Source organism: Heloderma suspectum, chromosome 3, assembly GCF_057233095.1.
Source record: "Heloderma suspectum isolate Gila_16-S chromosome 3, 16-S_ref, whole genome shotgun sequence".
Taxonomy (NCBI): Eukaryota; Metazoa; Chordata; class Lepidosauria; order Squamata; family Helodermatidae; genus Heloderma; species Heloderma suspectum.
This window is the reverse complement of record NC_139460.1, coordinates 179,707,062-179,731,221: the sequence shown is the minus strand read 5'-3', so window position 1 is coordinate 179,731,221 and position 24,160 is coordinate 179,707,062. Positions and strand designations below refer to the sequence as shown.

Below are 24,160 nucleotides of genomic sequence, written 5' to 3'. Positions count from 1 at the left end.
CATGCATGTTCCAGTCATGACAAAAAGGTTAAATTTCTTGATGCCCTAAATGACTGTGCCCTAGAACAGTTGGTCATGGAACCAACCAGAGGGGAGGCGACCTTGGATTTAATCCTAAGGGGTGTTGCCTAGCACCTAGTACAAGATGTAAATATTGAACCAGTTGGAAACAGTGACCACAGTGCTATCAAATTTAATATATATTTAACTGGAAAACTGCCCAGGAAATCCAGCACAGTCGCATTTGACTTCAAAAGAGGAAACTTCTCTAAAATGGGGGAACTGGTGAAAAGAAGTTGAAAGGGGGAATCAGGAGGGTTAAATCCTGTCAGGATCTGCTCAGTCTGGGAAGCTCTGCAGCTCCAACTGGGGGCCAGACATAGAAGGCAGCTTGGCTCACAGTATTTGCAGGATTAGGCTCTGCCCCCCCCCCCAGGTCTTCTAATGCAGACCAGCTGGAAACCTCAGGGAGCCCTATAAAGAGCTTCGTCTTCCTTCCAAACCTTGCCACAGCAACACAAGTCATTGTGGTGGCAGCATCATGTGCCAGTTGTTTGTTCCTGATCTTTGCTATGCCTTGCTGGCAACTGACCCCTGCCTGTTTGGACTCATCTCTTGCCTCTGGCCCTGCCATGCCTTGTTTGGGTCTGATCTTTGCCCAGGGAACCCCTGCTCTCTGCCCACCTCCATCCCTCCTGGTCTCGGTGTTCTCGCCAAGGATGCCTGCTGCCCAAGCTCCAGACCTGACAAATCCCTTCAAAATGCTTGGAGGTTACTCAGAACCACTATATCAGAAGCTCACCTAAAATGTATACCAACAGGCTGGGAAAGGAAGCACCAAGTCCAAGAGGTCACTGGCATGGTTAATGAGCAGCATCAAGGAAGCTATTAGAGGAAAGAAGGCTTCCTTCAGAAAATGGAAGTCTTGCCCAAGTGATGAAAACAAAAGGGAGCACAAGCTTGCACAAAGGCAATGCAAGCACACAATAAGAGATGCCAAAAAGCATTTTTAAAAGCATCTTGCTAACAATATCAAGGCCAGCAATAAAGAATTATTTAAATATATCAGAAGCAGGAAACCAGCTAGGGAGGCAGTTTGATAACAATGGAGTTAAAGGAGTACTAAAGGAGGATAAGGAGATTGCGGAGAAGCTGAATGAATTCTTTTCAACCGTCTTCACTGCAGAAGATATAGGACAGATACATCTGCCTGAACTGATGTTATCAAGAAGGAAGTCTGAGGAACCGAGGCAAATAGTGGTGACAAAAGATGAAGTTTTCAACCTTATTGATAAACTGAAAGCAAATAAATCACTGGGCCCAGATGGTATCTATCCTAGAGTTCTCAAAGAACTCATATATGAAATTGCCGATCTAGCCAAAATATGCAACATGTCCCTAAGATCAGCCTCTGTACCAGAAGACTGAAAGATGGCCAATGTAACACCAATTTTTTAAAAGGGATCCGGGGGGATCTGGGAAATTACAGGCTGATTAGCTTAATGGCTGTTCCGGCTAAATTGGTTGAAAGCATTATTAAAGATAAAATTAGTAAGCTGTATTGTCCCGGCCGTGGACTGCTAAAATTTGGAGGTGCCAATGGAGGTGTGGATAGGGATATAGTGATAAGGTTTGCTTACAAGATCCAGGTTTGCTTACAAGGAGACTTTATTGAGTACTTACAGCACACAGGCATACCCAGTGGTTGGATCAGACAGCTTCTTTGAACCCAGAGCCAAGGGGTAAAATGGGTTTTATACCATACATGTTAGCAGTGAGGCAGCATGACAGAAGCAAGCATTAATTAGCGTTCATCTGCAACTTTCCCAGCATAGACTAACAGCCCCATGTCAGAGGGGAGACAATCAGAACTTTCCCAACACAGACACCTGTAAACATAGCCTCACTTCCCAGGTGCATCCTGGGAAGATTCAGAGCTCATTAGCATGAAATGTGCTGAGGCGGCAATATCAACCTTTGACTCATCTTACTAGCCAAGAGGCCCACTAGCAAGAGAATTGCACTTATAATGAACCCAAAGAAAGCATTATGGATCTCAAGGTTCCTCTAATACTACAGGTGACTTGGTTACAGGCCTGGGGCCATTACATAAGCATATAGAAGGAAAAGCCTTGTTGAATAAGAAACAACATGGCTTCTGCAAAGTTAAGTCCTGTCTCACTAACATTTTAGAGTTCTTTTGAGGTTGTCAATAAACATGTAGACAAGGTAGACATTGTTTACGTGGACTTCCAAAAGTCTTTTGACAAAGCAAACTCAGCAGTCATGGAATAAGAGGTCCTCTTATGGATCAGTAACTGGTTAAAGAACAGAAACTGGAGAGTAGGAATAAATGGTAAATTCTCCCAATGGAGGGAAGTAAATAGTGGGGTCTCATAGGGTCTGTATTGTGACCAATGCTTTCCAACTTGTTCATAAATGATCTGGAATTAGGAATGAGCAATGAGGTGGCCAAGTTTGCCGATGACACCAAATTATTTAGGGTGGTTTAAAAAAAAAGGGATTGTGAGAAGCTCCAAAAGGATCTCTCCAAACTGGGAGAATGAGCATCCAAATGGGAAAAGCAAGTGTAAAACGATGCACATTGGTGCAAAAAAATCACAACTTCAAGTATAACCTGATGGGATCTGAGCTAGCGGTGACTGACCAAGAAAGAGATCTTGGGGTTGTGGTGGACAGCTTGATGAAAATGTCAACCCAGTGTGTGGCTGATGTAAAAAAAAAAAAGCAAACTCCATGTTAAGCATAATTAGAAAAGGAATTGAGAATAAAACTGCCAATTATCATACTATCCTTATACAAATCTATGGTGTGACCACACTTGGAATACTGTGAACAGTTCTGCTCACCACACCTAAAAATGGATATTGTAGAGCTGGAAAAAGTACAGAAAAAGGCAACTAAAATGATCAAGGGGCTGGAGCATCTCTCCTATGAGAGGTTACAACAGCTAGGATTGTTTAGCTTAGAAAAAAGGAGGGTGAGGGGAGACATGAGAGAGGTGTGCAAAATTATGCATGGTGTGGAGAATGTGGCTGGGAGACATTTTTCTCCTTCTCTCATAATACTAGAACCCAAGGTCATCCCATGAAGCAGATTGGTGGGGGATTCAGGACAGATAAAAGGAAGTACTTCTTCACACAGCAGGTAGTAAACCTGTGGAATTTGCTACCTCAAGATGTAGTGATGGCCACCAACTTGGATGGCTTTAAAGGGGGGTTAGACAAATTCCTGGATAATATCAATGGCTACTAGGCTTGAAGACTACATGCTACCCCCAGTACCAGAGGCGGAATGCCTATGTACACCAGTTGCTGGGGACCATGGGTGGGAGGGTGCTGTTGTGCTCATGCCCTGCTTCTGGGTTCCTGGTCAACAGCTGGTTGGCCACCGTGTGAACAGAATGCTGGACTAGATGGACCCTTGGTCTGATCCAGCATGGCTCTTCTTCTGTTCTTGTGTCTGTCAATAGCTGTAAAAGGTTAATACTTCAAAGGTGCTCAGTTTCAGTTTCTGGTAAGCAGAGTTTAGAATTATGCCATCATTCTGTTTGGCTTATACCAGTCTTGCCCTTGCAGTGACTGAGAGGGGTTGGCTCATGACTAGGGCCAGCACTCCTGTTTGGCAGATTAAGACAGCTGCCTCAAGCAGTGGATGCTGGTGATGCTGTTGCTCCCCCCCCCCCAGTCATTCCCACCATCTTGCGTTAGCACCCATGTCTTGGGCTGGCTCTGCTCACATCCAAAGTGGGTTGGCAAATCCCTCTCTCTGATGAGTTTGTTCTATTGAAAAGGTGGAGCCAGGAAATTCATAGACAGAATCTCTCTGTTTGCCAGGGAGATACTTCTTTGGCTGGAGTGCCCAGGAGATTATCATAGGCTTTCTCCTCCTCCAAGTCCATCCATTGTTCTTAAGCATAGTGTCCATCTTTTTTACTTTAGGATGTGCTTAACAAAGGATTATTAACCTAGCCAAGAACTTGAAAGCTGACCTAGATGGAACCATCATAAGTTTGGCACGTAAACAACTTGCATTTTTATTTTTTAACTTTAACCTTTTAAGGCCATGTAAGTTCTGAATTAATACAAGTAAAATAGAATTTTATTTAACTATGTGTTTTTTAGGGTTCATTTGCTTGGTTGATACTACTGCAAGGTTTCACCTATTCCCATGTCTGGGTATTCTTTTGAGAGTTTTGGACACCACAGAATTGTCATGGCCCTTTTTTTTGGCTCTCTTACAACTCAAGTTTATTTATATTCTTTTCTGCAATTACTGCACTCAAAAGTTGTTTCACAACTAATACAACAAAGCAATTGCTCATTACAAAAATGAGTAAGTCCTAAAACAATTTTGATGAACTCAATTCCTAACAATTACACTAGAACACTACAATGGTAGCATTAAATAAAATAGTCACAATTCATTTATCCAACATAGTAAATGTCACCAGAACTCAGCAGCAACAGAAATTCAAATAAATTAAGATGGTAGTATAATAGGTATAATAGGGTGTTAAAATGCATAGCTATAAACTCCCAGAGTAATCAGATTTTTAAAAAGAACAGCAATCATATATAAAATACAATATAGATGTTAAAAGTGCTTAAACCAAAGCTTGATGACAAGACTTTCCAGAGCAGTCAGGTACACAATTAGTAGCCAGTTCCTCAAGAGTGCTGTTTACAGAAAATAGCATCAGATTTCTTACAAGTACCAATACAAAAAGTGCTAGGTGTCGAGGTATTGGAAAATTATCTCCCTTAAGGTTAGAAAAGGGGCTATCTACATTGTCCAGACATTTCCAAAAACTACCCTCCCAGATGACACCCAGGTTTCCATTTAACCAAACTGACCCACTTCTCACCAGGATAGCCACTAGTATTCTCCATCCCCTCCTTTCAGATGAAACTAAAATAGCACCCCTGCCCTCACTTTACACCACACCAATAGAAGTGTTGGGTCTAGTTAGCACAAGCTCTCTCCTTGCTCTGTTGTTCCCCCAGCTGCCTGCTTATGATCTCTATCACTGAACCCCCCCCCCCAACACTCACTGTGTCAAAGTTACCAAGTGTCCAGCAGCAAAAAGACAGGAAAGTAGGATGTCAGTCTCTTCATCTGTGCTCTGTATGTTCCTGTTGTTTGTGGCTGCTTGGAAAGCTATATCCAGCTCCTCTGGAAACCAGGTATTTTATCAGTTTCCAGGGTGGGAGTCACCCTGCAGCAGATGATCTCATATAACCCATTCTCTCTCCCTTTCTGCTAGTTCTTAACGTTCCAGCAGACACAAAGCAGGGAGTTCATGTTGTGTCTTCCCCAGTGCTCTGGATGTTCCCACTACATCTGTGATGGCTACCTATATGCACACTTCTGGAAACATGGTGTTAACTATTTCCCCAGGGTAGGACTTACCCTGCTGCAAGGGTTATATACAGGATCTCTATTAGATGTGGTGGCTGTTGTTAAAGTTCATTTTTAAAGGGTTGGGGGTCCCTGCAACCCTAACCTGAATCCATACTGTCACAAGGAAAGATACTGAGTAGGCAGTGGGCTAACTATGGTATCTAAGCCCAGTTCATCTGCAGAGGCCATGTCAAGGTGCCACACTTTTACCCCTTGCCAGGCTGTAATAGTTAGGAAATAAAGCGTATCAAAAAATTAAGAAGTGTTTACCATAAATGGAAGGCTTTGTGAACCACCACCAAAAGGGAAGGGCGCAAGTTTTGACCACTTGGCTCACACATCTTTAAAGTGTTTTGACGATCTTTTTCAGAGTTTAAGATAGTACAATAATGCTATCATTGTCTGTGGTTTACACATTCACTGCTTTTAGTCTTCTATCCTCTCTGGTTTTTAAAACATTATCTGCAAAACCAAACCCCAGAAAGTGGGAAAGAAAAAAATGAGTATGCTCTACCAGACCACTTTCAACTCCCTGAAAATAACAATATTGCTTGTACCTAGTAGTGGAAGAAAAGGGAGGTAGCAGCCAAGTATCCTTAGGCACTGTTACATACTGTGATAGAGGTCTCATTCCCTCTGACCTAACTCCTCAGCAATACATGTGGAACTGCCTTTCTTCCTCTGCCTATGGTAATGGCTGGCAGGGTGCTGAGAGGGGCTAGAAACAATTGCCTCTCCGTTTGAATATGGCACCACATAGCTCCAGAATCTGCACTGGCCCTCCGCCACGTCCCCCAAAAGGCAGATTGACCAGTATTTTGCCATTTTCTGGATCGACCATATGAAGCCATCGGATCCTGTTCTCTTGTATTGTGCTTTAAGATATTTGTTTTCCTTACAGGTATTGCCCCCCCCCCCGTGAATTTTGAAAGGGTACCCCCCCACACCCCTTTACTGGATGGATAAAACACAGAACAATTTCAGACACTGCTTGGGAACTTATGCATCAATTCTCTCAGCTTCGTGATTGTGTCCAACAAGATGCTTGTGTTTTTCTGTTTAATATTAGTTCTGTAGGCAGTACTACTGTACATTTTTTCACATTTACATTCAATACACAAAATACTTCTATCTACACAAGGCAGTCAGTTCAGCCTTAAATTCACAAAAACATTGCATTTTCTAAGGACGAATTCTCAATGATTGTTTTACTCACACAGAATGCAAGTCAGCTGCACAAAAAATATAATTCAATAATGTATACTGTAAACAGTTAACATACTTCAGTGAGGAGCAGCACCATTTTAAGTTATATTTAACATTTCTACATAGATCATTATTACTCTTATTTTTCTTTTTAAGTGAGCTCATAGAAAATTGGGATCTTAATGCTGAAAACTACGTAATTCTCTTGGTTTCAGAATGACCTGCTGTCAGCATTTGGAATTCCTGCTCTGCCATCCCAGCGCTGTGGTGAGGCAAAAGATTAATGCTGCTGCTGCTCCAGCAGGATGGGCTCCTGAGCAGCAGTTTGTATTGTCCACCTACGTAATACATTCACTACAGAACAGGAAGCTATAGGAGCCGGTGGATGGGGCAAGTGCTTGAGGGGAAACAGAGTTTTTATAACCAAGAATGGTATTAGTCTGAATACACAAGAATGCATGGAGAAATAAACTCCACAGAACCATGTTCAATGTGGGGGAAGATGAATTTGCACTGTTAATTTGACTCTGGACAAGGGTGAAGAGACAGGCTAATGTGAACTGAACGTAAAGAGTAACTTCGTTGAATCGTGTGTTGTCATCTTGTTTTGTGTGATCAAAAACCAACCTTCTGCAGTATGTCATTTTTGGGGGGCAGAAGGATGGAACATTGCCAGAGATTACATAATGTTCCCTATGCACCACAGGAATCTTCTTTGTTCAGACCTGCTTTCCCAGTTGCTATATTTTAGCCTAAAATTATATGCTTCACCAGCCACGTGACTAAAAATAAAACATTAAGCTTTCATGGATTGAAAAAGGTCCTGCAAGCACATACAGATACCTTAACAATTTTGAATGGCAAGAAAGCCTTAAATAAAGCAGTGAGGTAACAAACTCAACAGCAATGCTACATTTAATAAAACCGATCTTACCAATGCAGTTTTTAAAAAATAACATCAGCAACACAATAGTAAAACATATGCAGATTTAACAACCCATGATAAAAATTAAGTTTAATACTGTACATTTAATTACAGGAAAGCATTGTGGCTTGCAGTTTAAAATTAGAACTCTGAAATGAATCCCACAATTACTTTTCAAAACACCCCAAAATAATACCACTGATTTTTGTAACTGAGAGAACCCCTCGCCACTCCTCAATACATCAAGTAGTCATCTACAACAACCCAGAGGGCCTGCTGATGTTTCTAGACTGCTGTCTGTATCGGAAGCCAACGTCGGATCCGTGGACATTGAAGACATGTCATTGACAGATGAAGATGAAGATGGATGGCGAGAGCCATTGATCATTGCTGCACCTGTGCTATGAGAAACAGAACATCAATTCAGTTACAGAGAGACTTGCCTCCTCCACTGCTTGCTCTGGTTTGTCTACCTCTAGGCATTAATGCGCCCTGCTCATTAACAGTCTGGTTAAGCCTGTTCATATGATGAGTTATCTGAGAGAATAATCCCATAACTTGATCCATTCTCTGATCTGCTGATATGACCATCTTAGAGACGGAAGAGAGATGAACATGAGAGAGAGAAAACCTCTGGATTAGGTGGGGACTCTTCATTTGCCTGCTTCATCTTAGGCTGTAACCCTGTAGGCAGCAGTATGATCATAACTTGGGACACATAAAGGTGGTGGCCGGACAAAGCTCACAGTTATAAGTTAGCGTCTTCCGCCCAACAGGGTGGGATGTGCTCACTCATGTTGGCCTCATTTATGTTATTGGCCTAATTTACCATCATTGGCCTCTATTATTGTATTATTATAAACCAGTCTGGTTTACACCTATTGGCTAGCAGAATTATTACTGTTTGCCCTACAGCATGTAAACGTCCTTCCTTCTTTCCACTTCTCCTTCCTTTTCTTGCTAACTTCTGGGAAAGAAAGTGATTAAAAGTAATGATGTGTCTGGGTGGAAGGGAGGGTGACGTGGAGATGCCCTTGTAACAGCTGTTGTGGGTGAGGGATGATATGGTATGATGGGGAGGAAATGCCATTGGAGTGGTGGTGACCCAGATGGCTACCAGCCATTTCCTCTCCAATACCTTCCACATCCCACAGGTTCCTGGTGGACTGGCTACTATACCCTCTGGCCAGGTCGGTTTCTAACAAAACCTCACTCATCTGTAATATGACAGTGGATGAGGGAACTGTCCTGACATGCATCACGGTGAGCTGGGTGTGTAGACATGACCCAGCTTTGCCCACCTGGTTACTCGGTGCAGCATCAGCTAGACTGGAGGGCTGGGGGAGTTGCCGTGATTCATAAAAGCTCAATCTCACTCACCTGGAAACCCCTCTGCCCTGAGATAGGCTATGAGGACCTGTGCCTTATGCTGGGCCAAAGAGAGATTGGGGTTGTTATTGGTGTAACACCATCCTACTGCCCAATGGCCTCCCTGACTAAGCTGGCTGAGGCAGACTCGGATGTAGTGTTGGGAAACCCTGGAACCCTGGTACTGGGCCATTTCAACATCCATGCTGACGCTGCCTTAACAGAACCAGCTTGGGGCTTCCATGTCTTCCATGATAATCATGGGTCTGCCTCAGTTTGTCATCAGCCCAACACATAGGGTAGGGCACAGCCTTTATTTGGCCTTTGTCTCGAGTCATGAGGGGGATGGTCTGGATAATGGGGGGTGGGGGTGGAAATCACCTGTTGTCAAGGTTGGACCACTTCCTGGTGAAGTTTGGTCTCACGGCGCTAGTTCCTCCCTGCAGAGGTGGGGGACTCATTGAGATGGTCCACCCCCGGTATCAGAGGGATTTCTGAATGCTCTGGAGGATTTTTCAGTAGTCAGAGGCAACAATTCCTTGTCGCACTATGGAATGACAAAGTGTAACAGGCCATCGACATGACTGCACTGAGCACCTTCTTCAGCACCACAGAGTTTGGATGGCTTCCTGGTTTACCATGGAGCTCCAGACAGTGCTATGGGTAGGAAGATGGCTGGAGGGCAAATGGCATAACACTTGTCATGAGAATGATCAAACACAGGTAAAAGCACATAATCATTCCTACTGCATGGTGGTGAAGGTGGCAAAGAAGGCTTATTTTGCTGCTTCCATCAGATCCTTGAATAACTGTCCAGCTGAGCTTTTCTGAGTAGTTCGGGGGTTGCTTACATCTACACCAGTAAACCAAATACTGGAGGCCTTGGAAGCTCGCTGTGACAAGTTTACAAAATGCTTTGAGGACAAAATTGCCCATCTTCAGGCTGACTTGAACACCGCTATTGACAGTGTCTGTTGAGGTGTTCAATGCATTGTCTTGTCTTGTGGGATTCATTTCAGTTTTTGACACCTGAGGATGTGGACTCCTGCCTCGGTGTGACCCACCACGTGTTCTCTTGACCTTTGCCCTTCATGGCTTGTTCAAGCTAGCCACACAGGGGATTGGCTGGATGGATCAGGAGAGTGGTGAACACAGCACTGCATGATAAGAGTGGTTCCCACGGCCTTGAGGGAGTGAGTGGTGCAGCAACTCCTGAAAAAAACATCCCTGGATCTAGAGATCCATATTATTGTCCAATCACAAGTACGCATTTCTGAGCAAGGTGCTCAAGAGGTGGTGGTGATCCGGCTGCAGGCGTTCTTGAATGAAGTTGATTGCCTTGATCCATTCCAGTATGGGTTCGGGCCTTGTTTCAGGATGGAATCAGCCTTGGTCGCCCTGATGACATTCTTAGGGAGAGGGAAGGGGAGCGCAACCCTGTCTCTCAGCAGCTTTTGATACCATTGATCACAGTATCCTTCTAGACTGTCTCTGTGACTTGGGAACTCCATTTTATGGTGGTTCCGCTCTTACTTACAGGGTCACTTCCAGAGAATAACACTGGGTGACTGTGTCTCAGCTCTCTGGCAGTTGAATATGGGGTGCCATAGGGCAGTGTCCCCAGTGTTGTTCAACATCTATATGAAGCTGTAGGAAGTGGTTATTAGGAGATCTGAGGCAAGGTATCATCAGTATGCTGATGACATCTAGCTCTATTTCCCTGCAATATCTGAGCCAGGAGAGGCTATGCATTTTCTGAATGGGTACCTTGATGCAGTTACCGGCTGGATGAGGGCCAATAAACTGAAGCTGAATCCTGACAAGACAGAGACCCTATGGGTGGGTGGTTCCTAGGTCTGGGAACTGGGCTGTTTGCCTGTTCTGAATGGGGTTGCACTCCCTCTGAAAGAACAGGTCTGTAATTTGGGGGTACTCCTAGATCCATCTTTGTCACTGGAGGCCCAGGTGCACTCAATGACTCAGTGCATCCATTACCAACTTTGGCCGGTGTGACAACAATGTCGGTTCTTGGATAGTCTAGCCACTGTGGTTTATGCACTGCTAAACTCGCAACTCCTATGTGGGGCTGCCCTTTGGAAGTTGCAGCTAGGGTGGTTCGGTAGGACACTCCGCCATGTTCACATTATATCTCTGCTAAAAGAAGTGCATTGGCTGCTTATTAGCTACCAAGCCATGTTCAAAGTTATGCTGTTGACATAAAAAGTCCTAAACAACTTGGGACCAGGTAAGCTTTCAGACTGACCTTTAAGATCTTCAGAGGAGGCACTGCTGGTCATTCCATGACCAAATGAATGTTGCAATGAAGTATCTTAAAGTCAGACCCTCTTGGTGGCAGTGCCCACCCTCTAGAACACCCCCCACCACTGCAGTTTGGGAGGCAGAAAATGTGGTATGTGGCTTGTAGTTAATTGCAATTAATCATACGCTGCTCTATCTTACTGTTCTTGTATCACTTTTTATTGTGATTGTAGCTGAAATTGTTTTTAATAGTGTATTTTAAATGCCTCCTTCATAAAGGCTCCTCCTCCCTCAATTGTCACCAGTAGCAGCCATTCCAGCTAGAGATGTCAGAGGAATCCATCCAGGGAGTGAAGATCGATCTGTGGAACTCCCTCCCTAGGGAAATCCACTCTGTGGAACTCCCTCCCTAGGGAACTCTGCCATGCCCCCTCTTTAATGAGCTTCCACCACGCATTAAAAACGTGGTTGTTCAGGCAGGCATTTGGGGAGGATTAGGGTATTTCTAGGAATATGGTATTTTTAACGTAGAATTTTATTGTTTTAAACTGTTTTGTTATTGTACATCGCCCAGAGTGGCTGGGTAACTAGCCAGATGGGTGATTCATAAATTGAATAAATAAATAAAAATAAATAATGTTAGTCAGCTCAGTCCCCCAGACTTAGGCTCGGTTTCCCATGAACTAGCCCAACTCAACCTGCATCGAGTCATACCAGCTCACGGATTTCTGGGTTTTTCTCTGTGTGTAAAAAACGATCTGCGCAAATTACAGCGGAAATTTGGGTAATTTGCATAAATTGCTTTTTTACCCACCCCCCCCGCAAGTTCCCAGATTTCGGGAACAAACCCCTGGTTTGGCTCTCAAATGCAAGCCAAGTTGGGAGCACCACAGGAATCCATTGGGCCCCAAAGGGCTGGATTTACTTGTGACAGACGTCCCTAATTCTAGCAAGCTGAGCTGAGGAAGATGAGAGGGAAAGCAAAGCCATTCCACCAGTCCTGCTCAAAGAATTAATTGCGTTGCCCTCTTCCTTCACTATTCCTTTTGCCTTGTCTGTCTTTTTTAGACTGTAAGTCTGCGGGCAGGGACTGTTTAATCAGTTAAACAAGACAGTCTTGTTTTCCGCTCCTCAGCCTTTTTGACTGTGCAGCAGTATAAAAATATTTCAAACAAACCACCCAACAAATAAATAAATGAATGAATGACCACTTACAAACCATTCCTGTGATTCCCAGTGACTCCTAAAAGGGCTGCCATTATCATGGGTGTACTTCCAGTTTACATGAATGAGAGTAGGTAAAAATTAAGTGGCATCACTGTATGTGTGAACTTTGTTTGATCTAAGTCTGCCTGTTGTTTTTTATAAGTGGCATTAATTAAAGCAACAAAACTTTTATTGCAACCAACCTAAAGGCGATGGCTGTCCACGTATAACTCCATTCTTGGTTCTCTCCTCCAGGTCCATAACTTCCTTGTAAATCAATTCTGAAAATCATCAAGTGTAGTGTTACCTATACAGTATTTCAAACAAGCTAGAGAAGCAGTCTATACTCGTATGTATAGAGTCACACATTCTATAATTCCGTTGATTAAGCATCCAGCTAAGAATGGAGCACATTAAAAACGTCAAGCAATGAACCTGTTTAAAACCACCATTCTGACCCACTTACAAAATCAGCAACTCGCTGAAAAAAATCAAGCAACTCACTGAATTTACTCGGGAGGTGTTTGGTGGGCTCATTTTGCATATGCTGCCTTGGGGCAGAGGCCTTTGAAGTTAAGATGCAAAAATAATTTTTACTTCTTGAACCTTTCTAATGAACCTTGCAATATGGGATTAGTAAAAATTGGAGTTTTCTACCAAGCACTTCCAGGATTTTTTTCAGGACTTGCAAGCCCATTCACAAAAAAAACCATTTTGAAAATGCTCCCCTCCCTCTCCTCCACAAATCTGCAGGCAATGTTTGTTTGTTAACGCTTCTGGTACAGACGATTCCCCAACCATAGCCTTTTACTGCCACTGTCTTTTAGTAACGTATTTAGATCAGCTTGGATTCCTTCTACAATCAGCATATAGAACTTATTACAAAAAACCTGTGTTGTAATCACTAATCCAGAACAGAGTTCTCTCACTATGCTTGCAGTATTAACAAACGGCAGTCACTGTCCTCTGCACTCAAGATGAATTTGATGAAAGTCAAACTCTAGGGCAGGTCTTGCTTTCCAAGAGCTGTGTGACCTGACAGATATGCTTTCATTAAGAAGCGGGAGACCAAGCAGGTTACAAATAAATATTAATATAATAACAGTATAATATAATAATAAATAATTATATTATAATATAATATAATACTACAATACTATAATATTAATAAATAAAATATAATAAATAATAATAAATAATAAATCAAGGCCTCCTGTAGTGTTTGTGGTATTCACATCAATAGAACTGCCATAACGCCCAAAGACTACCAGAAATGGTAAATCTACTCTGCAGAGACTTCAGATATACAAGTGTCTTTTCCATGGGTTGCATTGTTAGTACTCTAAAAGGAAAAACGTAGAGGTATAGATATTAGCCCTTAAGAGAGGTGGCCATTAGTGCCTTTGGATAGGTCCAAATACTTAACAGTTTCTTTAAATATGCATGGGGTTATGAAAAGTAATGTCTTTACAGAGTCTAAGGAAAAGCTTATTTCTCTCAAAACACAAGGAGAGGCCTCGCTGCTACATCCTCTTATTGCCCTGTTTTTATCCCTCGATTCTACATCTATCTCTCTGACTCTTGTTCTTTTCCTTCCTTCTTGACCCCAAGACTACAGGCACTTCTGTGTCCCTACTCCTACCGCTGACCACTCAAAGATAAAGGTACTTACACACATCATATTATTCTATTCCACTTCATTAATAGTTAATTAATCTATAATACATAACCTCATGCTTCTTTTCCTACTACCACAACAGATTAGATTCCATACTCCATTCATAAGAAGATACTGAAATGATGGATAAAATCGCAATTTTACCACCATGGCTATAAACACAAAAGATTCATTAAATATTCTGCATTAAGTACTCCTGTATTAATTATCCTGCTTGTGGGCTTCCATAGGCATCTCTTCTGTACACATAGGTCTACACAAAGTTCTGCTAGAGGAGAAGCTGAGACAAAGTCTTCAGAGAAGGAAAGACTCAACAACCCTAATTTAGGAAATTGTAGTCAGACATTTCCAACAAATGCAGTTCCCAGTCACATCACACCTTAGCATCTTCAAATAATGGAACCAACACAGCAAAAGCTATACCAATAGCTCTGGCTAGGCTCATATCAAAAATTGAAAACCTTACCTTTCCATTCTTCTATCGTGTGCTCTCTTTCATCTAACTGCTTGTCTGGTATCTTTGGAGGAGGCTGGTAATAGAATGAAACAGCCAGAGCTCAACAGAAGATAGCAGATATCAAGTATATGTTCACACTCTCAAGTTTAAGAATAGGCATGTATTAGCATTCCAGTGCATTAGTACTGAAGGGCGTGCCTCAGTTCATTAGCATTTCAATGGATTCTTTCCATAAGAACTCCCATAACGAGACTTCTGCCTCTAATAGCACAATCCTATGCATGCTTACTCAGAAGTACGACCCACTGAATTCAACGGGACTTACTCCCAAATAAGGGTGCATAGGATTGGAACGTCAACATTGTTTTGTTTTTGGAATACAACTCTAGCATTCCACTATTAATTTTCTTAGATTTTGTCATGACATCAACAGCTGGATTCTAAAACTCACAGAGCCAGACAAAATATGTTTAGGATGCAGTAGTGCTAACTACTGTGCTAGCATATCTCCTCACACCATATGGTAAAGGTATATACACCAGAAGGACAGGTTGCTTACCTGAAACTGTACTTCACTGAGTGGTCATCTGTCAACTCCCACATATGGATTCTGAGCCTGTGCAGAGCAGTCCTTCAGAACCTTCTAGAGCTGAGCAGAGCTTTAGATGGGAATCCCACCCACCGTACCCACTGTCCTTTGCACACTGTCTAAGTGTGGCTCCTGCTCAGTTTCTGGTCAGCTGCAGCAGAGGAGCAAATTAAGAATGAGACATCAAAGTGGAGAGGAGGGTGGGTTGTTTGACTTCACAGACTACCACTCAAAGAACTACAGTTACAGGTAAGCAACCTGTCTTCCTTCTTGGTGTCTGTGACTCACATTTGTGTGTGATTAATAAGCAAGCACCTATGAGAGGGAAGGAGATGTCATGGTAGGACTGTAGAGAGGACTACCTTGCCAAAAGCTGCATCTGCATGTGCTCTGGCATCCAGGCAATGAATGTTGAAGGCTGAACCCCAGTTGCTGCACTGCAGAGCTGCAGAAGCAGAACGTCCCTTAGGAAAGCAGAAGACAATGCTGTAACTCTAAATGCGTGGCTGCAGACATGCTCAGGAGCTGGGAGGTGAACAAGTTGGTAGTTGAGGAGGATAGTAGATATGACCCATTTGGCAAAATGCTGCAGATACACCAGCTGCCACTTCCTTGGGACAGAATAGTACACAAGCTGATGAGGAACTGAGCCAGATAGAAGGAGAGCTCTCTGAATGTCGAGAATGTGAAGTTTTACCTCCAATGGAGAGGTAGGCCAAGGGAGAAACACTGGTAACACTTTGTATTGAAATTAAAAAAAACAGGGGGGGAACTGCAACACCAACTTCAGGAGGAAGGAAAAATCTGGTTGCAGAACAACTTCATCCCTGTGGAAAGTCAGATAGGATTGATCATGGTGTAGAGCACAGAGTTAGCCCACCCTACATGCTGAAGTAATGGCAGTAAGAAAAGCCACTTCCATAGGGAGCTGTGATCAGCTGTGGCCACTGGCTTAAAGGGTTTGACTGTCAGCTGCATAAGAACCACTGACAGGCTCCATGCTAGAACAGGAGGAGCTGGAGATAGGTAAAGGCTGACAAGGCCCTTGAAGAAGCGCTTAACACCTGGATGTGGATAGAGCAAAAAACCACTGATCTTGGCATGACTCGTGGAGATTGCTGCTAGGTATACTCAGAGCAATGAAAGTGCCAGTGCTTTTGCTTTGAAAGAAGGAAGTCGAGCACTAAGGTGAAATTGCACGTCTGAAGGCACTGTCTGGTAGGGTCAATGAACGCTGAAAAGATCTCTACTTAGCACTGTAGGACACCTGAGTGGATGGCCTGAGGGAGGCAGTCATGACCTGAAAGACTTGCTTGGAGGATGCATGCCAGCCCGTATGTGCCATGCCAAGAAGTGAAGGATTTCAAATCTGGGTGTCTGATATTTCCTCAATCCAAGGTGAGGAGGCCCAGGAGCCATAGAAGGTGGAGGGAGGTGCGGCTGGAAAGAAGAAGCGAAGTCAGAAAACACAGCTGGTGTAGCCACCATGGGGTTATTAGGAGGCAGGAGGTATTTTCCTCCTCTATCTTGTTGATGACTCATGTGATGAGCGGAAAGGGTGGAAGACATAGTTTCGAGTGTCCCCACCACAGGTTGAGGAGACAGGCATCGCTGAGGGAATCAGGGCTCTAGCCTGACCTGCTGCAGAAAGTTCAGCGCTTTGCATTCACCTTTGTGGTGAAGCAGTGCCCCACATTTTGAGCAGGGTCGATGTGACAACCAGAGACAGTTCCCACTCAGTCCGGGACTGACTGAGGGAGACTGCGATGCTATTCAAGGCTCCAGCAAGGTGAATGGTGATCGAGCCTATGTACCAGTCCCAGAAGTTCAAGGTGAGACGCAGGAGGGGGAGGTACTTCCCTGTATGTCGACGTAGAAAGCTACAATGGTGCTGTCTGTAGCAATTTGAGCTGTGTGCTCATTGAGGGTTGTTTCAAATGCCCCAAAGGCCTTCGCTACAGTGAGAAGCTTGAGGTAGTTGATGTGCTGATTTTGTTCCCAGTGGAATCAACAAGCATGAACCTTGGGCGAACCATAGTGAGCCCCCCACTCGGAGAGGGAGGCATCTGTAGTAACAGTTATGGAAGGGCTGGAGGCTTAGAAACTGAGCCCACAAAGAGGTTCGATGGGATGGTCCATTAGCCCAGAGACTTTCGGATCTGATGGGGAAGTTCCAGGAGTTGTGAGAAACCAAGGGGTGGCTGTAGCCATGAGCCCGAGGTGGTGTTGGATGGCATCCATTCAGAACCAGGGGCGGGATTTGATGTCACATGCCAAGCATCTCAGCATATCTGCCCTGTCGGCAGGCAGGGAGGCATGACCTTCATGGAGTCCATAACAGCCCCTATTAACTGTCAGGTTTGACAGCGGATGACATAGGATTTCTCCTCATTGATCTGGAGACCCAACGATTTCAGAAGATCTAGGGCGGCCTTGAGATTAGTCTAGAGATGGCTGAATATTAGGATGACGAAAAGCCAGTCATCGACATATGGAAAGATGACTATTCCCTGCAATTTTAGGTGTGCCGCCACTATGGCCCTAGATTTCGTAAAGACTCTTGGCACGACAGCACCCAGGCCAAACCTTGAACTGAAAGTATCTGTTGCCCAGGGTGAATAAAGCAACAAGATGCAGGATGAATGGTGATGTGGAAATAGGCATTGTGGAGATCTATTGTGGCAAAGCAATCTCTGTGGCAAAGTAAGGAAGTATGGAGGTGAGAGTAGTCATCTGGAATTTCCTGGGCAAATGTAATGATTGACACCCCACAGACTGTACGGTGCGCAGACCTCAGTCTTTTGGGGGGTATGGTGAAATATCAGGGGGGAGAGCTGGTAAGCTTTTGGCAAGGAATGATTCTTTCTACTGCTCCCTTCCATAAGTGTAGGATTGGGGCGGGCAGTAGAAAAGATCCCTGTCGGGAGTCCATTCGAATGATAGTGTAGCCATTCCTGATTATCAAGAGCACCTATGTGTTAGTGGTGATGAATTGCCATGTTGACAGGAACCATTTCAGATGGCTGAAAAAGAAGGGAAGGAGCAGTGGGACTCTCTATGTGAGTCAAAAACTCTGTTTAAGTTGGACGGTGTGCTTTCTCCTTGATGGTTGACGGTATTTGTTTTGGAAGGCTTGTCAAGGCTGAAAGAAGGACCTAGACAGTGGTCTAGATGTCATGGTGGAGACTGAGTCCAACGGGCGCTTAGCGGAGCCCTGACATTCCCAGTACGAGTGAGGGTGATTTGTGGGGGTGGTTTAGGATTATAATCCCACTCCCATCCTGCGGGTGAAGGAGGTCATTTTTTTGGATGTGGTCTAGTGTTTCATCTGTGGAGGCATGGGAGGTCCTCCACTCTAGACCTGGCTTCCTCGTTGAAGCCCACTGTCCTGATATGGCAGCTGCCATAGCCTTGGAGCTGTAATAAGCCATGTGACATGCTGTGTTGATCTGTTAGCTTGCTGATCTGTGGGCTTCAGCTTGGAAAATCATTGCCAAGTTCTTGACATCATCAAGGAGGAGATCAAAGAACATGGCTGGCTTTTTTTGGCAAGAATTATTGATATGCCACCATGCATGCCTTGTTTGCCACCCTGGTGCCAGTGCGGCTGTGGAATATTTTCTACAGCCTGTGGAGTCCAACTTCCTCCTTTCAGAGTTGACCAGAGTGGAATGGTGCTTTTGTCAGGCTTCAATGATTATAGAGTTTGATGTCTGAAAAGAGCATTCATCCTCTTTTAGAGAGAACCCATATGTATGAGTCACAAAGACCACGAAGAAGATTAAATGTTTAGAATCAGAGTGCCAGTGCACTCCATGATGCGTATGATACAAGAGCTGAACATCATCACTCAAAAGGCAAGGATGTCAGATTTCAGCTTTGGAGTGTTCCCATTTTTAGGTTTGCAACGTTCAAGAGCAGAAAGAGTGAAAATTGCAATAAAAAGAAGCAATGGGTATGATTTCTTAAAAACATTTGAAAGTTCAAAATAATTACCCTTCAAGCATAAACTTGGACACTCTGTACCTTGCAGATATTTTGGGACCCAGTATGGTGTAGTGGTTAGAGTGTTGGACTGGGAAGACCCTGGTTCAAATCCCCACTTAGCCATGACGCTCACTGGGTGACTTTGGGCAGTCACTCTCAGCCTAACCTACCTCACAGGGTCATTGTGAAGATAAAATGGAGAGGGGGCAAATCACCTACACCGCCTCGGTCTCCTTGGAGGAAAATGGAAATTCTTTACTCACTGGTGAATTTCTGTTCTCGACGAGTTAAGGAGGCCAGTCAGTATGGGGAGGTTCCGCCTCTGGGACCGAGATGGCAGTCTCCAAATTAACTTCTGGAGGAGGCAGGGCCTCTCCCATGCTCGCCAGTGGAGTCTTCCAAGTCATAGAAACTCCTCAGAAGCTCTCCATCCTGACGGTCTTCGATTGCCAACTTTGACTGACAATCAGCCTGAGGAAGCAACTGTGGCGAGGCCTGCCTAGCCTAAGAGTCGTCTAGAAGGAGGCCGGCCTGGGTGGGCCTGGCTGGCTTCCTTCACTTGGAGAGAACAGAAATTCACCGGTGAGTAAAGAATTTCCATTTCTCCTACCGAGTGCAGGAGGCCAGCCAGTACGGGGCTGTGCCAAAGCAGTTCATCCCTGGGTAGGTCAACAAACCCTTAAGCCGGCACCCTGCTAGGGCTGCAGAACCCTCTGGAGGACCCTCCTGTACCCTCTGCAGAGGCAAAAAGATTGATTTTGCAGCGACGTGTAAATGTATGCATGGACAACCATGTGGCCGCCCTGCAGTTCTCCTCAAGGGGAGCCCTACCCCAGAAGGCTGCTGATGTGGCCATCCCCCTGAGTGGGCCAATATTCCCTCTGGAGCTGTTAGGCCACTGGAGGTGTAGGCCAGCGCAATGCACTTGCAAAGCCAGCATGCCAGAGAGGCTACTGATGCCTTCTTGCCCAAGGAGGAAGGTCTGAAGGACACAAATAGGGCGCTGTGTTGCCTGTGGGGCTTGGTTCTTTCTAGACAGAACTTGAGGGCCTGCCTGGCATCCAGGGTATGCCATTCCCTTTCCTGGGGGTTGGAAGGGTGAGGATAAAAGGATGGGATGACCAGTTCCTGGGCTCTGTGTAAGTCCGAATTGACCTTGGGAATGAAGGTTGGGTCTGGGCGGAGGACCACCTTGTCCCTGTGAAAAATACAAAGCTCCTTTTCTGCCAAGAGAGCCCCCAGTTCGGAGACCCTCCTGGCGGACGTGATAGCCAGGAGAAATATTGTCTTGAGGGACAACACCTTAAGGGTGGCAGCCCCTAGGGTTTCGAATGGGACTTTGGACAGTGCCTTGAGCACAGCGTTGAAGCTCCATGTGGGGAACCTCCTCACCGGGGGAGGGCTGATCAGTGAAACTGCCCTCAGGAACCTCTTGATGTCGGGGTGAGAACCTAGGGACCCCCCTCCTAGTTCTCCTAGAATAGATGCTAAGGCAGAAACCTGTCTCCTTAGGGTATTAGTTTTAAGGTCTGCTGACAGGCCCTCCTGGAAGAACTCCAGGGTATCTCCTATGCTGGTGACTAGTGGGTCCCTCCCTGTAGTCTGGGCCCATATGATAAAAGCCTTCCAGATGTGCTCATATGATCTATTAGTGGAAGCCTTCCTGGAGGCTAGGAGGGTGGAAATCACCCTTGAAGAGTAGCCCTGGGTCCCTAGCAGTTTCCGCTCAACTTCCAGGCGGTTAGTTTCAGGAAACCTGGGTCCTGATGTGTGATCGGGCCTTGAGTCAGTAGGTCATGTCAGGGCAGTAAAGTCAGAGGCTTGGCTGTAGATAGGTTTACCAGGTCGGCGTACCATGGCCTCCTTGGCCAATTGGGCGCAACCAGGATCAAATCCGCCTGCTGGTCCCTCAACTTCCGGATCACCTTTGGGATGAGGGGTAGAGGAGGGAAGGCAGACAGAAGCCCTCCAAGCCACCTGTTGGTCAGGGCGTCTATGAACTCGGTGCCTCTTGTGGCATAGCGAGTGGCAAATCTGGGGAGCTTGGCATTCTGCTGGGATGCAAAGAGGTCTATGCAGGGCCAGACTAACCAGCTTGTCAGCCAAATGAATGTGTCTGGGTGGAGAGACCACTCCCCTGGATCTAGAGAAGTCCTGCTGAGCCAGTTGGCCTGGATGTTCAGTATGCCCCTTAGGCGCTCCGCCCTGATGGAGCGGAGATGTTTTTGAGCCCACCTGAAAAGCATCATGGCCTCCTTTTGAAGGGATTTGGACAGAGTTCCTCCTTGTTTGTTCAAGTATGCCTTCACTACTACGCTGTCTGTTCTGACCAGAACATCCTGGGACTGTGGAGCTAGGTGTCTCAATACCAAGCAGATGGCCCTCAATTCCAGTAGGTTGATGCTGAGGCAAGATTCCTCTGTGGCCCATAGGCCTTGGGTGTGGTGGCCCTTGCAGAGAGTCAAGTGTCCGTGGTCAGGGTGGTGAATGACGGAGTCTGGGTGGGAATCCCCCCTTGAGGTTGGGTGGGTGTGACCACCAAGACAGGGGAGCAAGAGACTTTTGCTGGAACTCGCACTGCCGGGTTGATGTTGGTTGTTATTTCCATCTAGAAGGCCAAGAGGAACGACTGTAGGGGTCTTGCGTGGAACACTGTCCATTGGACAGTCTCATGGCAAGAGACCATCATGCCCAGCATTTTTGCCAGCTCTCTGAGGCGGGATTTCTTTTCGGTCTGGATCCGGGCCGCCAGCCTGCTTACTGTAGTCTGCCTGTCCAGGGATAGAGTCATAACATCCATGGACGTGTTAAGGGTCACCCCCAGGTGGAGTATAGACTGTGAGGGTGACAAGGAACTCTTTTTCTCGTTGATGACGAACCGCAGAGACCGTAGGGTTGGAAGAGTGGCACTAATGTCTTGCATGCACTGCTCCCATGATGATGAGTAGATTGGAATGTCGTCCAGAGAGGGGTGTAGTTGGATGCCCTTTGACCTCAAGTAGGCCACTGGGGCGAGGAGTATCTTTGTGAACCCTCTTGGAGCCATGGCTAGGCCAAAGGGAAGAGCTTTGAATTGGAACTGTTTTGTTCCGTAGCTTTGTGGACTTCAGCGTCTCCATTTGGAACTTCTGCTTCTTTAGGCAGTGACTGAGCCTCTTCGAGTCCAGAATGGGTCTGGTCCCGCCGTTCTTCTTCAGGACTGTGAAGAAGAGGGAGAAGACGCCCCATCCCCTCTCTTTCCAAGGCACCTTCTCGATGGCTTGGATCTGACGGAGATGTTATATGGCTGCAAGAGGCCTCAAATGCCCAGCTGGGTCCTTCTGATGGGGGGAGCTGAAGAAGTGCTCCCTGGGTGGTCTCCGGCTCTACAGAACAGCCCCCCGTCACCATTTCCAGGACCCACCATTTCTAGGACCCAGAGCCTCCTCCAGGCAATTGAGAAGTCCCGCAGCCATCACCCCACTGGGGGGCGGGGGGACGGTGAGTCATACTGAATTGGTGGTCTTGGCATGCCGGCTTGGGCTTCGCTGGAAAGCGCTTTGTCTCTTTCTTTGCTGGGTTCAGCAAGGCTTTCTTCTTTTGTCTCTACCAGCAGTTTGTCCAAGGCTTCCCCAAACAGCAGCTTACCTGAGAAGGGGATGCCTGCCAGGTTGGATTTGGTTTTGGTGTCCACCCCCTTGTTGCACAGCCAGATGTTTCTTCTTGCCACGATGTTGGCTGCTGTGGCTTTTGCCTCCAGCCGGAAGGAGTCTAGCAATGCATCAACTAGGAATGCTGCTGCCATTGCCATGTCCTGTATGTTTTCACAGGTGTCCCTCCCTAGGTCTCTGCCCTGGAGCAGACCGTTTGCCATCATGAAGATGCCCCTGGCGACGATGGTAGACATAGTCGCCGCCCACATGGAAGTAGCTGAGGCTTCAACACCTCTGTGGAGGGCTGCCTCAGTCCTTCGATTGTGTTGGACTGAGGGAAGCTCGTCCTGCTCTGAGGTCAGGAGGGCCTTGGAGTTGAGAGCTGCAACTGGTTCGTCTACTCTTGGGGTGACCAGATCCTGCATGGCATCCTCTTGTAGGCAATAGAACTTCTCACAGTGGCGGTGGAGTGTCTTAGATATAGCTGGCTTAGACCACTCCTTGCATAGAATCTCTTCCAGGCGTAGTGGGAGTGGCACATTGGGGGGGGGGGTGATGGAAAGGCTGCCGCTGCCCCTGCCCTCTTTGCCCTACCTTGGAGGGGTGTCGTGTCTTTTTCCTGGTCTGTAAGCTCCAGGATGTTAAGGCATTTGGAAATTAATCTAGGAAATGCCTCCGTAGGGAAAAGACGGCCCTGTTGGGGGTTTTCCTTGGGCTTGTCTTCCTCTGAAGCATCTCCCCCCTCAGACTCTGATGAGCTTGATCTGGGGGAAGGGGATCTGGAACTTTGGGAGTCGGAGAGGTAGGTCGGGGATGAGGAAGGGGATCTGGCCCTTCGGCTCCCTTCTCCACGTTTCCTTGCCTTCTTTCTCTGAATGGGTGGAGATGAGGATTTGGTGCGCTTCCTTCCAGAGTAACCCCTACTTGAGGTGGAGTGGGACCTGCCTGAGGCCTCCTCCTTCCCTTCTGCCTGCTTTTCCTAGAGTGGCCGCGGGGGGTGGGGGTGCGACTGCGCCTCCGTTTGGAGTATGAACTGCTGTGCTGAACATCCATGGAGCTGTGGCTGGATGATCGTGAACGGGTGTGTCGCTTGCAACGGGCCTTCCCTGGATGAGCTCCTGTGGAAGCGCTCATGGTGTCTCATCCTCTCCTGGGGGGGAAGCCTTGTGTCTGATTTGGCGAATGGCTTCCTCCAGTAAATCCAGCATAGAACTTTCCCTTTCCCGGACTTGTCGGGGGGGCTGGCCCTCGGGGTTGGGCCCATAGCTGGGCTCCAGGCCCCCTGGCCCTCCCTCTGGGGGTTCCTGCGATGGGGAAGGCAGGGAACTGGAGTCCATTTCCTGCCATTCCTGAGGCTCCAAGTGGAGGCATGGGCTTGAGGGGTTTGCCCTGGATTTCCTGCCCTTTCAGTCCCTTGATCGGGTAGTGG

The 24,160-nt window shown here is 46.1% G+C and overlaps 1 protein-coding gene across 12 annotated transcripts in view; it reads right to left on the bottom strand.

The window, feature by feature from the left end:
- Window positions 1-4,251: 4,251 nt before the first annotated feature.
- The window catches only part of MAPK8 (mitogen-activated protein kinase 8), a 57,037-nt gene continuing 37,128 nt past the window's right edge, over window positions 4,252-24,160 (bottom strand). For 6 of the 12 annotated variants that reach the window (XM_084845103.1, XM_084845102.1, XM_084845099.1 and 3 more), the window contains 3 exons: window positions 14,533-14,596; window positions 12,592-12,669; window positions 4,252-7,951 (listed from right to left, as the gene is read on the bottom strand). In XM_084845103.1, coding sequence (XP_084701229.1) covers window positions 7,806-7,951; window positions 12,592-12,669; window positions 14,533-14,596 — 288 coding nt within the window. In that variant the 3' untranslated portion in view covers window positions 4,252-7,805. Of the gene's footprint in view, window positions 7,957-9,464; window positions 9,599-12,591; window positions 12,670-14,532; window positions 14,597-24,160 lie in introns of those variants that run through there. The other 6 variants (XM_084845110.1, XM_084845107.1, XM_084845109.1 and 3 more) reach the window with 2 other exon arrangements.